Below are 16,403 nucleotides of genomic sequence, written 5' to 3'. Positions count from 1 at the left end.
ACAGCAATAAACTGTGGAATAGAAGGAAACTTCCTCAATGTGAGACATGTAATATATGAAAAGTCATAACTTCCTCTCTCTCTGCCTGCCTCTCTCTCTGCCTGCCTCCTCTCGGCCTACTTGTGATCTCTGTCAAATAAATAAATAAAATTTAAAAAAAAAGTGCTGGAAGTGGATAGTGGCGATGGTGCATAATGCAACTCATCCATAAGCATAACTGCTTATGCTCTGTCAAATAATAAAATCTTTTTAAAAAATTGCTGAAATTGGGGCGCCTGGGTGGCTCAGTGGGTTAAAGCCTCTGCCTTCGGCTCAGGTCGTGATCCCAGGGTCTGGGATCGAGCCCCACATCCAGCTCTCTGCTCCACAGGGAGCCTGCTTCCTCCTCTCTCTCTGCCTACCGATAATCTCTGTCTCTCAAATAAATAAATAAAATCTTTTTTAAAAATTGCTGAAATTAAAGAAGACATAAATAAATGGAAAGACATCCCATGTTCATGGATTGGAAGACTTAATATTGTTAAGATGTCAGTGGTACCCCAAATAATCTATAGATTCAGTATAACCCCTATCAGAATCCCAATGGCATGTTTTGTAGAAATACAAAAACTTGTCCTAAAATTCATATGAAATTTTAAGGAACCCTTAATGTCCAAAACAATCTTCAAGAAGGACAAAGTTGGAGGACTCACACTTCATGACAAAACTTAACCAGAAAGATACAGTAATCACAATGGTGTGGTACTAGTCTAAGAACATACAGACCAGTGGGATACAGAGCCCAGAAATAAACCCTCACTTATGTGGTCAATTTTTTAGAAGGATGAGATTATTTTTCAATGGGGGAAGAGTTTTTTTCAAAAGATGTTGCTGGGAAAACTGGATTCCATGTACACAAAAATGAAGTTGAAATCTTACACCATATGCCAAAACTAATTCAAAATGGGTTAGGACCTATATATAAAAGCTAAAACTATGAAATTTTCAGGTGAAAATGGAAAAAAATCTTTATGACATTGGATTGATCAAGGATTTCTCTTGGATCTGACACCAAAAGCACAGGTAACAAAATAATTAAGTTCAAATTCACCAAAATTAAAACTCAAGCATGGAAAGACAAGCCACAGAATGGAAGAAAATATTTGCAAATCATCTATCTCATAAGGGACTAATATCCAGAATATATATTTTTACAAAATCATATCCTGCAAATCAACAGCAAAAAATAAACAAGCAAGCCAAAAATGGGCAAAGAACCTGCAGTCATTTCTACAAACATATACAAATGGCCAGCAGACACACAAAAAGAAGTGTAACATCACTAGCCATTAGAGAAATGCAAATCAAAGCCATAATGGTAACCCTTCACACTCATTACATGGCTAATGTTAAAAACAGAAACAAACAGAAAACCCAGAAAAATCAGAGTTGGAGAGGATGTGAAAAAACTGGAACACTTTCTGCATTGCTGGTGGGCATGTAAAATGGTGTATCTTTCTGGAAAATAGTGTGGTTATTCTTCAAACACATAAAGAGTTATCACATAATTCAGCGATTCCACTCCTAGGTATGTTACCCAAAGGATTAAAAACAAAGACTCAGATACTTAAGCAACAATGTTCATAGCAGCATTATCCTTAATAGTAAGTAGGTGAAAGCACCCCAAATATTCATGGACAAAAAAATGAGTATCAAAATGTGGTACACACATACAATGAAATATTCAGCCTTAAAAAGGAATGAAATTGATACATGCAAAATGGATGAACCTTAAAAATGTTATGAAAAGTGAAATAAGCTGGACACAAAAAGACAAATATCCTTGATTCCACTGATATGAAGTACCTAGAATAAGCAAATTCATGCACCAAAAAGAGAGGTTACCAGGGGCAGGGAGGAATGGAGAGTTATTGTTTCCTGGATACAGTTTGTTTAGGATGAGAAAGTTCTGGGGGCGCCTGGGTAGCTCAGTGGGTTAAGCCTCTGCCTTCGGCTCAGGTCATGATCCCGGGGTCCTGGGATCCAGCCCTGCATGGGGCTCTCTGCTCAGCAGGAAGCCTGCTTCCCTTCCTCTCTCTCTGCCTGCCTCTCTCTCTGCCTGCCTCTTGGCCTACTTGTGATCTCTGTCAAATAAATAAATAAAATTAAAAAAAAAAAAGTTCTGGAAGTGGATAGCGGTGATGGTGCATAACACTGTGAATGTACTTAATGCAACTCATCCTTAACAGTTAATTAGGAAATTTTTTCTTTTTCTGCAATAAAAAAAATTAATGAGTTAATATTTGTAACACACACGAGAAATATCATGAAAGGGGTTTAAGTAAATGGGAGTATAGGTAATTACAAGACTGACCATGTATGGGTATATGGGAGTTCATTGAAAGTTTCTTTTCTTTTTCTTTTCTTTTCTCTTCTTTCTTTCGTTCAAGATTTGAGAGAGAGAGAGAGCATAAGCATGAGCAGGGTGAGTGTGACTGGGAGAAGCAGAGTCCCGCTGAGCATGGGGCTGACATGGGGCTTGTTCCCAGGCCGCTGAGATCATGACCTGAGCCAAAAAAAGAAAAGGCAGAGTCTTAACCGACTGAGCCACCCAGGCACCTGAGTTTCTCTATTGCTGTATACATTTGGAAATTCCCATAACAGAGTTTAAAATATGAGACTGAAAAAAATCAATTTAAGAACACAGTAAATTAGTGAGTAGTGAGAAACTACTGGTTAAGAGTGATTATACTGAACAGTATATACTACTAGGATTACATATTTTATATAATTATTTAACTACTATTACTACTACTAAATAATATATAAGAAGTTATTGTGCTAGACCCCTGTATTTCCCTACCAGGAAAAGAGATAACAGGTGTCTACGTGACTGTGTCACTTCTCTTGCTGTTGCCTGCTCAGTCAGTTCACAGCCCTGGAACTCCGGGTCCTACTGCAAGTCTACGAGCACCTCTCCCTGGGAATGAGCTGCCGTACAGCGAACTGACTGTACTGAGCGAACTGAGCTGCAGTAGCTCACTGCCTCCGTGAGCTCCACGTTATACACACAAACTGCTTTAAGTCCGCCTTGGTTTAGATCACAGTACTGACTTTCAAAACACTGGCCACAACTGTTAACAGCATTTACCAGGAAACCCATGGGAGATTAGGAAGGCTGTTGACTCACAGACTTTATGAATATAAAGCATTTTGTTAGGAGGATTACAGCCAAATTCTGGATAGCTGCGTAGCAAAGATATTCATAACCTAAATATTAGGTTGGGATAAAAGTTACTTTGAGTCAAATTTAAACCTGTTCTATGTATTATTACCAGGATACTGAGTCCTGATCACTTTGCACAAAATTAACAAGGAAACCTGGGGTTCAACTTGTACATGTGTGAACTAGGAAATTGCATTTACTCACAACTCATTATTAGAATGTGTACAAAACTTACTGGAGTTGCGACTCCTACTTCAGTTTTAGAAGAGCTAATTCATTCTCTGGGACTTCACTCATGTAATAACCACCTGTGTCCCAATGGCTTGATTTACCAAGACTCTCCTCTGGTCTTGAGGTCAGATGGAAATTAACTCTGTGATCACAAAACTTAATTCTAAGTATCATATATATAGATATACTAGTATTCCTTTTCTGAAGTGTGGTCAGTGTCCAATCTGAAAGACAAATGTATGGAAAAACATGAACCCAGTGGGTCTCACTCCTCTCCAGTATTTATGAAGACAGTGTACACAGTAAGATTTAACCTATTGTGAATTTTCTGAAAGCTAGTTGTGTGGATGGTGTTTGTAGCTATGTTGGCACAGGCTTTTAGTTCCTTTAAAGCAGTTAAAACAAAGAACCCAATAGAAAAGAACAGACAAACAGTATGATACAGTACACAGAAAAGAGAAATTACAATGGTCAATAAAACATGAAAGCAAGCATGTTCAGCCGAGACAAAGAATGCAGGCTGTCATTTTTTTTTTTTTTTGTATGTCAGATTAGTAAATTTGATGGAGATAGAGGAAAAAAACACTCATACGTATTTTATTTTTCATAGGAGTTTAAATTCATTTTTGCATGGTAACATTTATTAGAAGTTACATAGCATACACTCTTTGAACTAGCAATATTCACTACAAAGAATTTACACTCTGGGTATACTTGTAAAAGTGTGTGTGGTAGGTATTAATTTTCATGGTAGCGTATTTTGTAATATCAAAAACATGAGAAATCACTGAGTGTTAGGAGTATATGCAGATCATAGAATGTTGCCAAACCTGTTCAAAGAAGTAACATGGAAATGTCAAGATAACCAATTATATGGTGTACCATCTTTGTGAAAACTTGAGATACAAATATATAATCAAATATAAAGATATAAAATTGAATATAAACTGAATGCATATATATGAACGTGTGTATACGTATGCAGCTAATATTTTCTGGAAGGACATACGAAAAGCAATAGTGGTTAACCTTAGGGAAGCACTGGGTAACTCTTCACTTTATACCATTCTGCCCCATTTACACTTCTAACTTGGACACCAACTATGTTTCCTTTTTCCTCTCCTTGCTCACCTCAGTGAGAAATCGGCTGTGCAAATCCCGAGTTTGTTTTAGGAACCTAGTTCAACAGTTGTAAACACTCATCCCAGGAAGGTAAAGATCAATGGTTCTCAGCTCTGATGGCTCACTGGGAGGCTTTTAAAAAAATACTTAGTATCTAGGCCCAACTCTTAACCTAATTAACTTAATTAGTATGGGATGCATCCTTGCATGGGAAGCCTAAAAACTCCCCCAGGTGATTCTAATAGGCAGCCAGGGGTGAAAACCACCAGATTATCACTTTAATTATCCTTCGATGACAAATAATGAACTAATGGGCTGTTGATCACAAGAATTAAGTGTCTGAGACCATGGGCAGAATCCCCAGCAGTACCTGCCCACATTAGGAATTTGAGGCCCCTCCAAAAAGACACAATAATATGCCACACACCACTCCTGCGTTCTGTTTGCAGGGATTGTGGATGATGCTGGTTTACTTCCTCATACTGACTTCAAACACCACTGTCCCCCCACTAGTGTTTTACAAATTTAACTTAACAACAAAATATAGATATCGCTACCTAAATATGATATATACATGAAAGCTCATGTTGTTGTTCTGTTAAATTTTGTTAGTTACATTTTCAAAGAATTAAATCTTGGCAATATTTTCTTAAAGGGTGAAAAATATGTAAGTACTTTCAAAGAATCAATTTAGCAAGCAAACTTACTAATCCTATGACTTTCCCATTAAAAGCAAGATAATAGCCATATAAAATATAGATTTTTGCAAGAATATAGCTGACCCAAAGAAGGGGAAAATAGCAAATTCCAGAAAGAAGTGCTACATAAATATTCACAAACTTAGACATGCTCTACATTGCTGCTATCATTTAAGCAAGGTTTCTTTAGGCTAAACGATTTACAGAAAGAGCCTTTTCTTGAATGTAAAATACATGTACACACGCACGCACTCTCTCAAGATGAGCTCAGTTTTTAGAGTGTTAATGGAAACACTCTTGGTCTCCTAATAGAACTTGTAATTAATATAGATTTTAAAATGAGCTCAACTTGAGGGTCTTCAAAGGACAGTTTATTTCCAAAATATAATCTGAATATAGAATTCTTTAAAAGTAGTATCTGAAGAATTAGCCATTATATATATTTTTATTTTATTACAAGATATTTTAAAATTTGAGCAGATACAATCAGGACAGAAAACCAGCTTCATACCAAAAATACACTTTCAATTATTTTATCAAGCAAATAAAAACAACCTTCATTTATTTGCCTTTTCTAGAAGTTAATATACAGTAAAAATTTAATATTGTATATGAAAGACATGTAATTAAGCATACATATAAAAGAAACATGTACTGAATGTTCAGAAACAAAAGTAAAAATAAATAAGCAATGATAAAACTTTGAAAAAAAAATAATGCACATTTCAGTTGTGGAAAATACGATTCTTAGTTATATATACATAGTTATACTTAATAGAAAGCCATCTCTTTAAAATTGCACAAACAAGGGACGAATAAAGCATAATTTTTATGGCATGTAATACTATAATCCTAGGGCAGTTTGCTGCTTACCTCCAGGACATAAAACACTTAGCTCTGTAATATAATGAAAGGTATGCTGTACTGTGTGAGAAAGACTGTCTTCCTCAACTCTCATTAACCTGTAGTAATCCTACAAAAGGCTGTACAGGAAATTTCACAAAAAGAAATATTAAACAATTACTGTGCCCACTCCATGCTGACTAAGCAGCCAAAAATGGGCTTCAAAGTAAATGTGGTGGGACATTTAATATTTTTGATGCTTTTTTATACTAAAGATTGTTTCTTTGTTCTATAAAAACACTGCATTTAACCATGATTGGCAATCTCAGCACAAGGAAAATCCTGACAAAATGGATGGACAGTTTCTGCTTACCTTATTTCCATGAATAAAATATTTCAGGAGATAAGAATTTATAGAAAAGAAACATTAATGTTCAATTCACTTACACTTTATCAGGAGCGTAATTCCATTTTTTAAAAATCCTGTCTAAACTTTTCTGTAGGAAAATCAAAGGTAACATTTCCATTTGTATTATGGCACGGCCCTCACTTCAGAGAAAAATACACTTTGGGAACCAGAAAAAATTGCACAAAGGTTAGGGGCAACCTGAAAAGCTCTCGGTGGAAAACACTTAAGTCCTCTAGGGTAATAAAAAAATATGTGCAGACTTAATTACAAGTATTTACACTTCAAAACAGAATCATGAGTGAGCTGTTCAGCCGTTCTGTAAGAATGATTCTCAGGCATTTCAAAAGGTGTGGTAAGTGTGCCCACAGTACTTGTGAGCACACCTGAATGCATAGGATACAGTAAAGATCATGGTTCTTCCGTCTGTCACCTGTCGTATCTATAAAACGAAAGTGTTTCCACTCTGAAAGCTATACAACCACAGGATTGAGCAAATATATTTATTGTCTCACATCAAGTAGACTTTAAGTACTACTGATTTCACTCATTTGTTCGACAACTTGTCCTAAAATTTCATCAACCACATCAACGTCATAATTCACTTGCTGAAGATCGAGATCAGGTACAATCATGGCCAACAGCTGTCCTACGTTAACTCGAAGAGATCGAAGTTTGAGGCTGCAAATACAAATATTACGTCTATTAGATGAACATTATAACACAGTTTAACAATTCAGGTGGGGCCTAAAATTTAAGTGAAACATGAATTCACTTACTTTAATAATCCATTAATACCTTGGTAAGTAGATAAAACTAGTGGCTCTGTTTGGTTCTAACTAATACAATTTTAACTTGCTATTAGAGAAACCATGGACTGGTAAAATACATATATTACAAGGTGTTATTTGTTTTTTGTTTTTTGTTTTAATTATTTATTTATCAGAGAGAGGGGGAGAGAGCGAGCACAGGCAGACAGAATGGCAGGCAGAGGCAGAGGGAGAAGCAGGCTCCCTGCCGAGCAAGGAGCCCGATGTGGGACTCGATCCCAGGACGCTGGGATCATGACCTGAGCCGAAGGCAGCTGCTTAACCAACTGAGCCACCCAGGTGTCCCACAAGGTGTTATTTGTAATACAAAATATTGTCACCTGGAAAACAGCAGTGATATAGTAGTGAGATCACTGGTCTCAGAACAAGAACGCATCTCCCCATATTTCAGCTTTTTTAGGAAAATAAAAACTGAATTGTTCTCTAAAACATGTTCTATGAGATAGCCACCCTTGTGTGAAAGAGAAATGGTTCTGTGATCAACTAAACTTACAAAATTTTGGGCTAAATAACATTAAACAGTTTTTTAAAATCAAGACTTCTCTGATCCTTCTGGGACACCTGGGTTGCCCAGTCAGTTAAGTGAGTGCCTTCAGCTCAGGTCATGATCCCAGGGTCCCGGCATCAGGCCCCATATGGGGCTCCCTGCTCAGCAGAAAGCTTGCTTCTCCCTCTGCCTGTCGCTCTGCCTACTTGTGCTCTTTCGGTCAAATAAATAAAAACATTAAAAAAAAAAGTCTTCTCTGAACCTTTCATATGCTAAAGTTCACTGATGATCCATTTTACTATGCATTTATAGGGAATGATGCTTTACTGAAAACACTGGGAATCCCTGGATTAGATGTGATCATTATCATTCCTTCCAAATTTATATACATGTACTGAATAGATCAACATCCTAGACTTTATTTATTTATTTTTTTTAAATGGGCTCCACGCTAAGCTAGTTGGGACCCAAACTCTCAACCCTGAGATCAAGACCAGAGCTGAGATCAAATGTTGGATGTTCAACCAACTGAACCACCCAGGCACCCCCAACACCCTAGACCTTTTGAAGGCCTACAATTATTCAGTAGCCTTTGCCTCAAAGATTGAGTGAAACATGGAAACTGCATGTTAGTTGCTCTTATTCTGCCCCTCTCCCAAATATAAGCAGCCCACGTTTAGCTTAGTAATGATTTAAGGCAAAAATGTCTGAAGAAGCAAGATGCTCATCCCTAAGTCGACAATGCACAGTAACGTGATATGTTCTGTGAGCCTGGATGGTTAAGACTGCACTGGCCCCTGGATAAAGTTTTACATCATTCCCACTCCAGCCATTTTTTGTCCAAGCTTCCTCATTCATCTTTGACCAGAGGCCCATGGTTCAAACATTTCTCTGCTTTGCTTTCCAGAAGTTGTTAGCCATCCTATATCCTTACCAAGAACACCCCTTTTGTTGTAACCACAACCTGCTATCTATATTAAAAGTACACAAAAGACTAGTATGACCCAATAATCCTCTTACATATCCTTTCCTTTAAGTCTTTTGATTGTCCCTGGCTAATTTCTCCTATCTACTGAACCTACCACAGTTTCTTTTTAATGTACAGAACAGCACTGTCCAAGAGAAATACTGCGAGTGGGTGCCTGGGTGGCTCTGTGGGTTAAAGCCTCTGCCTTCAGCTCAGGTCAGATCTCAAGGTCCTGGGATCAAGCCCTGCATCAGGCTCTCTGCTCAGTGGGGAGCCTGCTTCCCCCTCTCTCTCTGCCTGCCTCTCTGCCTACTTGTGATCTTGCTCTGTGTGTCAAATAAATAAATAAAACCTTTAAAAAAAAAAAATACTGGGAGTTCCATACGCAATTTAAAATGTTCACAGAGCTAGAGTAAAAAGCAAAATACAGCTATAAATTTAATTGCAGTTATATATTTAACCCAATGTAACTAAAATATTTTATCGCAAAATCAAAATACATTATTAATGTGAGGTATTCTACACATTCTTTTTCTTCCTTAGGCTTCAAAATTATTATTTTTTATATTTAAAGCACATCTCAATTCAGACTAGCTAGATTTCAAGGGTCACTAAGCCACATATTCCTGTACTATTTTGGAAAGCACAAGTTTGAAAGATTAGTTAAAGTAAATAAATAAATAATCATCGGTTACCCAAAGGTCGGTGTGGCAAGAGAATTATCTGAGACTGTTTAAATTTCCGATTTAATAAGCTGCAGTGTAGGCCAAGGATTTGCGTTTCTACAAGCACCACAGATGCTTGTGGTTCCCATTTTGAGAAAAACCATTTGGGATTTTCTTCTGACATTTGCCCTCTAGGCTTTTACATACTGATCTACCCCATTTCCATGAAGAAATTTATTGAGATCCTTCAAAAACTTCACTTAAAAAACAAGATAATAATATAATTGATGTCAAGTGAGGATGGTAGGAGATTATTTCCTCAACAACAGTGCCTTTTAGGTCGGAAGTCATACTGTATGAGCAGGAAGAGTTGTCCAGGTTTGGCCTTTAATGACTGCTTTCCGATGCTAAGTCATCAACACACCATGAGCACCCACCTGAACGTCTGCCTCTCTGACACTTCAAACTGAAGCAACACCCCAAGCCCATTTTCTATCTTCCTGAGATAGGGAAATAATTTTCTTACTTTCACAGAAGAACTTCTTCCTAGTAATCACCTGTACAATGGCAATTTCTAGTAATTTTCTGATTACCTAAAAGTTAACATTGGGGATGGCATGTAGTAAAATGAGAACAGAAAACCATGAAGAAATGGCAAGTACACAAGTAAAAGAAATCCAAGAGAAAATGTAAGTTTCATGAAATAGTCCCTTATCTTCTAGTCATGGCCAAATTCAACACCTTCTTTGATATCTAACTCAATTTCTACTTTTCCCAAACAGCATTCCAAACCGCTCTAACTGATCAAATGCTTCATTCTTTCCAAATTCCTACTTCACTTAAGTTGAACCTACGCTGTTCATTCCTTGAAGAGAAGGGTCGTGTTCTTTTGATAGAACGGTAACTGTCTGAGGTGTGCTAGTAAGCATCACGCTAACCAGAAGGTAGCCCCAGGGTCGTGCCTCGTGTAATATTACCTTTCCCCATCAGTGTAATTTACAGACTCCTCAATGTTACTTGAAGTTGAAACATCTGCTCCTAACTGTTGATTTGTAGATTTTAATTGTTCAATTTCAGTTTTCAGTTCTTCACATTGTGAACGGATTTGTGATTTTTCCATTTCCAATAATTCAACCTGACAAAAAAAAATTCATAACTGTAAAATTAAACTTGAAACTTAAAAATACTAATAAAAGTAAAACTTAAAAATACCAATGCTAAAATTAAACTTAAAAATACTAATGCCGAAGTACAAATTTAAGCTAGGAAATGTAGCTAGATGAAAATCACCATCAAAAAAGGGCAAAAAACCCACCCACAATAGCTTTCTATAAACAAAGCTTCATTTGAGTTTCATCCCCAACTCTTGTCACATTTAGAGAATACAAAATGTTAATTACCACTTGACTGAAAACAAATGGTACCTAAAAACTGGAAAACCAAGATAAAAATGCCTGAATTATGTCAACATCAAAGTGACTTTCATTTCTTGCATACTCACCAGCTCTAAGTTAGAACCGAAAGCGCCTATCGATTTTTGCATATTTGGTCATCTAACTCTAAGCCAATACACCAAGATGTTTGAATGAGCTTCCAGGAAGAAGGGGCAGTACAGCACCAGCCTATCATTTTCAAATTCTTTAGCAGAAAAACCTTCTTTCAAACACTACATTAATACGATACATAAAATATATGCTTCTTAAAGGAACTCTCCAAATTTGAATGGAGGGTACATGCAGAGGCTCCTGACATCTACCATTTTTCTCCTCCTTCCTCAGAAGAACCCCTGAATAAAGACCGTACTTCCAAAGCACCCATCAGCCAGGTGACTAAGTTCTGACAGGTAGAATGTCAGCAACTTCTAGGAAACGCACCCCTCCTCTTTCCTGCTGCTCAGAACACAGATATATGAGGACTGGACCCAGAGGCCACCTCTGATCTTAACAGCATGCTGAGAAGCGAAGCAACAAAGTAGAAGCTTGTTGTCTGAGTTACCTGTGGAACTGCCACAGTCCTATGATGTTTTCGGTCATCTGTCAACAGACCTAATCATAATTGAATTGTAACTGAACTGTAAACTAAACTATAAAATGAGGACATCATCCCCTATCTTGTATGATTATTGCAAGGCCTATTAATAATGGATGCCACATTCCCTATATTTAGCAACCGACTGGCTCAATGGGAATGAGAACAGTATTTTGAGCAGGACAATCCTTCATTACACAGCAATTTCCAGTACGCTACAGGAAATGACCATACCTGGTCATCACCCAGTAAGTTCTAGCAATGCCTCTCCTCAACACACATTTCCATGCGCCCCCAGGAGGACCACTCCCTAGCCAAGAAGCCACTGGGCAACAGTCAGTACATGGAAATATTAAGTAATTTATTCCAATCTAGCAACTGACTATTCTTTGTGGTTTAAAGACTCCCTGGGACTCCCAGGACTTCCATTATGTGGAATGATACACACCTCACTTTTGTACTGGTCCCTCTCCACAGTGCACTTGTCCAGCTGTCTAAACACGTCATCAAGCTGCACAACCATTTCATCCACTTCACTTCTGCTCTCACTACTGGCACACTGACTGCATTCGGCCTTCACGTGTTGCAAAGCACTACACTGTTTTTTCAGCCTTTCTATTTCCTCCAAAGCTTGCCGATACTGAGATACCACATGGTCCGGACTTTCAGATTTGCCATTAATACTTTCAAGCAAAAATACAGCATCGGTTTCGGTAGATTGATGACAAGTTTCCTTCTTCACGTATTTGTCATTCATTTCCAGTATCCTCTGTTGTAACACTTTGATTTGGTCAGTAAACACATTACACTGTCTTTTATAATTTTCTTTTTCTTGGGTAACTAGAAGCAGTTCATTTCTCAGTTCATTTAACTGGCAACTAGCATCACCTGCAGATTTATCAAAGGTTTCCTGGGTTTCTTGTGTCTTCCCTTCAGCCTCCACACAGGCTGGCGGCATAGCCGCGTCATTTCGTGCGTCTATCTCATCTTCGAGTGCTTCTTCCTTTTTAACAACTACACTCGGGGCTTCTGTCTGGGTGGCTGCAGTAGTTCCCTGATCACACCTGGATGATGAGATGCCCGATGAACCAGTCTGGGCACAAGGTTCCTTCTCAGCCACAGGCTCGACCTGATGACCACTTTGCTCGATGTGACCCTGCTCTGATTTCACTTCAATGTCATGATCTATGGCAGGTTTGGGAGTACTGTTCTCTTCTAAAATGATGACGTCTTCATCATCATCATCTTTGTAAGTTGAATTTTCAAATGCTTGATTACTCAGTCTCCGCGTCTTTGCATTCAAAATGGATGAACGAGTAGAAAGTCTCCGTTTCAGGCTGGAAAAAATTTGATATACAAAATATAAGACCATAAAATATAGAAATGAACAAAATAGATGACCCCAAAGTAATCAATCTTGAAATTTTAAGAAATGTCCACGCTCATTTTAAAAAATGATTACACAGTACTGCTCAATGATTTAATGAAGTAGAGAGGATTTTCTCCTGTACAGCTGAGGAAACAATTAGACTACTTAGCTTGCTGTAAAGCAGCAGCTCTGCATACTGCCGAACTCCCTTTCACTAGATGGCCTCTGGGCTCCTCAAGGTACACATGGCCAAATGAGAATGACCCCCAACCCCAGCCCAGGTCTGCTCCTTGTGTTCCAGCGCCCAGTGAAGGGCTCTGCCATTTCCATTTGCTCATCGTCATTTTTATCAATGCTCAATGATCAGAGTGAGCCACAGACTCAATCAGCATGCCCTATCCTTCCATTCTCCTGGCATTAAAAACCGTCTCATTTTCATCATCGACTGAGTTTTCTGTGAATTTACCACCAATTGGTACTTTCTGCCCCCCGGCAGCGGGTCATCTATACTGGTTTGTTGTTTGGGCCTAGGTGAGAGCTCTCCCCATTTCTTCCATCAGTTCTTCTGTTTCTCTTTACTCCCTCATTATCAAGGGGGCGCAATCTCCAATAGAATCTTGAGAAACAGTACACAGAATGTAAAAAATGTGCAAGGTTACATGATGAAAGATCTTTATTCACATCTGTTTTATTGTTGGCTTGGTTTTTATATAGACTTCAAGGTTGAAAATTACTTTCTCCAAACTTTAAAAGCATCATTCCACTGGTATGTACCATTCGGTGTTCCTGCCATTCTAATTCCTGACCTTTTTGAAGGCTAACTTGTGTTTTCCCTCCCTGAAAAATTTTCCCTGGTGTACGAAAATTTCGTGTTTCTTAGAATGGATCTTTTCCCACATATTTTTGCTGTGTATTTTAAGTCATACTATTCCCTCCCCTTTGTTTTCTCTGATCTCCCATTCTGAAACTCCCTTCTTCAGATGTCGACCCTCCTGTACCTTGTCTTTTCCTTTTTCTACCCTCTACCTGCTTATCTTTTCTAAGAAATGTGTTTGTTCCACACCACCCGCCTCCCAGTAAATTCCACAGGGTTTCCTCTACTGCCTTTGTTTCAGTTTGTACACCTAGTGATCTCTGTCTTTACGTTTCAGGGTGAGACCGACTAGAAGCAGTGAGGGCTGGCCATGTGGTGCTCAAACCATCAGCACCACCCAAGGCTTTTCCCCTGGGGGCCCAGTGAGGGAAAGTGGAGGGGGTTCGTCATCATTCAGTACTTGCTTTCCCTTACACCTCCTCTTTCAAACCAGTGGCTCACCCACATCTTCAGCATGTGAAATGTGAAACTGCTCCAGAAGGAAAACATCCTACATTCTTGACAGAGGAGAAGCCACGTCACCAGATTTGGCAGGTTATGAAGAGGTCTAGAGAACTACTCTTCCTTAAACTCTCAAACAAGCCTCCTGTTTTCCGCCTTAAGAAGTACCCAATGAGCACCTGGGTGGCTCAGTGGATTAAGCCACTGCCTTCAGCTCGGGTCATGATCTCAGTGTCCTGGGATCGAGCCCCGCATGGGGCTCTTTGCTCAGCGGGGAGCCTGCTTCTCTCTCTCTCTCTCTGCCTGACTCTCTGCCTGCTTGTGATCTCTCTGTCAAATAAATAAATAAAATCTTCCAAAAAAAAATAAGTACCCAATGATTGTGGGGTGCCTGGGTGGCTCCGTGAGTTAAGCCGCTGCCCTCGGCTCAGGTCATGATCTCAGGGTCCTAGGATCGAGTCCCGTATCGGGCTTTCAGCTCAGCAGGGAGCCTGCTTCCCTATCTCTCTCTCTCTGGCTGCCTCTCCATCTACTTGTGATTTCTCTCTGTCAAATTAATAAATAAAACCTTTAAAAAAAAAAAAAAGAAGTACCCAATGATTGTGAGTTTGGTGCATGCAAGGTTTCCATGGAGTTAATCACTTAAGTGGGAACCGCCCTGTTATTTTTCTTATGAGGCTAATTCCTATATGTCTTTCTCAAGACTTAGTTTAGGTACTACCTTTCCACAGTGTTTGGTTTTATTTTTATTGATTGATTGATTGATTGATTGATTGATTTTTAAGACATATATATTATTAAAAAAAAAACAACTTGTATTTTTCCCAAATTCAAATTTCAAATTCTTTAGGCTTTAAAAATTAATGAAAAATTTTTCTATTTTCTTATTTCACTTGGATGGAATAAATGACTTTAAAGAATAAATTCCAGGGGCACCTTAGGTGGCTCAGGTGGTTAAATGCAGGACTCTGGATTTCGGATCAGGTCATAATCTCAGGGTTGTGAGACTGAGCCCCGCTGCTGGGCTCATGCTCGGTGTGGAGCCTATTTCACATTTTCTCTCTCTCCCCCTCTCACTCTGTACCCCCCTTAAAAAAAAAAAAAAGAAGAAATTCCATTATTTTCTATCTGTAAACTTTACAGGTTTTACTTTTTCTTACTTTGTTTGGATCCATCTTTAAGAAGAAAAGCCAAGAGAATTAAGGAGACTATTAAAAAAAAAAATTCACAGTTCTTAGTTAAGTAGCAATCCAGCCCCAAAACATGCCCCTAAAATGTAGGCTACAAACAGCAAACTATTTTAGAACATGTCCTCATATACATATATATATATATATATACGTATATATACATATATATATATATATATACATATATATATACATATATATATATATATACATATATACATATATATATATATGCATAAATGCAGTTATTTCTAATCCTTTTGGAAGTCAAAAATCCCTCTGAGAATTTAATGAAGCCTACAAAACCTCTCAGAAAATCTCATCTTACTATCTCAGCAAACAGTTTTCAATGTTTGTCTTTCAACAAAAAAGACCAAGTGTAGTCAATCTGATCCCCTAGTTACTGACATCATGCTTTCTTTCTTTCTTTTTTTTTTTTGAAGATTTTACTTATTTATTTGTCAGAGAGAAAGAGAGAGGGAGAACACAAGCAGGCAGAGCAGCAGGCAGAGACAGAGAGAAGCAGGCTCCCGGCTGAGCAAGGAGCCCGATGTAGGACTCGATCCCAGAACCCTAGGATCACGACCTGAGCTGAAGGCAGCAGCTTAACCAACTGAGCCACCCAGGCGCCCCATCATGCTTTATTCTTCACCTGTATTCATTCTATTCCCTCTGAATGAGCCACCCGCACAGAGCATTGCTTTCAGAGTTTCAGGAACCAAACCAAGTACTACCTCATCCCAAACCTTCCCTGACCATTCCAGTCAAAAGACCAAACTGTTCAATTACTCATACCTTTCTTGCTCCCTTCCTTCTCCATCCACTCATCCAAAACACAGCCTACAACAAGCTAAGAACTCAAGGGTCACACCTGACATTACAGTGTTGTATTATTAGTTGCTTTATGTCTTTCTTAAGATAGTGGTAATTTTAAAATTATAGAATTTGAATTTAGAATTATAGAATTTTCATACTATACAGAATTTCAAAGAGGTAAAAATTCCACAATGAATACAACTGATATTTTAAAAACTGACTTAAATGGGT

The 16,403-nt window shown here is 38.3% G+C and overlaps 1 protein-coding gene across 1 annotated transcript in view; it reads right to left on the bottom strand.

The window, feature by feature from the left end:
* Positions 1 to 4,006: 4,006 nt before the first annotated feature.
* Positions 4,007 to 16,403, bottom strand: part of MORC3 (MORC family CW-type zinc finger 3) — a 46,971-nt gene continuing 34,574 nt past the window's right edge. Inside the window, exons 15-17 of the mRNA XM_059392326.1 lie at positions 11,931 to 12,819; positions 10,432 to 10,589; positions 4,007 to 7,186 (exon numbers count right to left, since the gene is read on the bottom strand). Of these exons, the coding sequence (XP_059248309.1) occupies positions 7,033 to 7,186; positions 10,432 to 10,589; positions 11,931 to 12,819 (1,201 nt within the window). The 3' untranslated portion in view covers positions 4,007 to 7,032. The remainder of the gene's footprint in view (positions 7,187 to 10,431; positions 10,590 to 11,930; positions 12,820 to 16,403) is intronic.

Source organism: Mustela nigripes, chromosome 2 (genome assembly GCF_022355385.1).
Source record: "Mustela nigripes isolate SB6536 chromosome 2, MUSNIG.SB6536, whole genome shotgun sequence".
Lineage (NCBI taxonomy): Eukaryota > Metazoa > Chordata > Mammalia > Carnivora > Mustelidae > Mustela > Mustela nigripes.
Note: the sequence above shows the minus strand (reverse complement) of the source record. Positions and strands in the feature narration are given on the sequence as shown.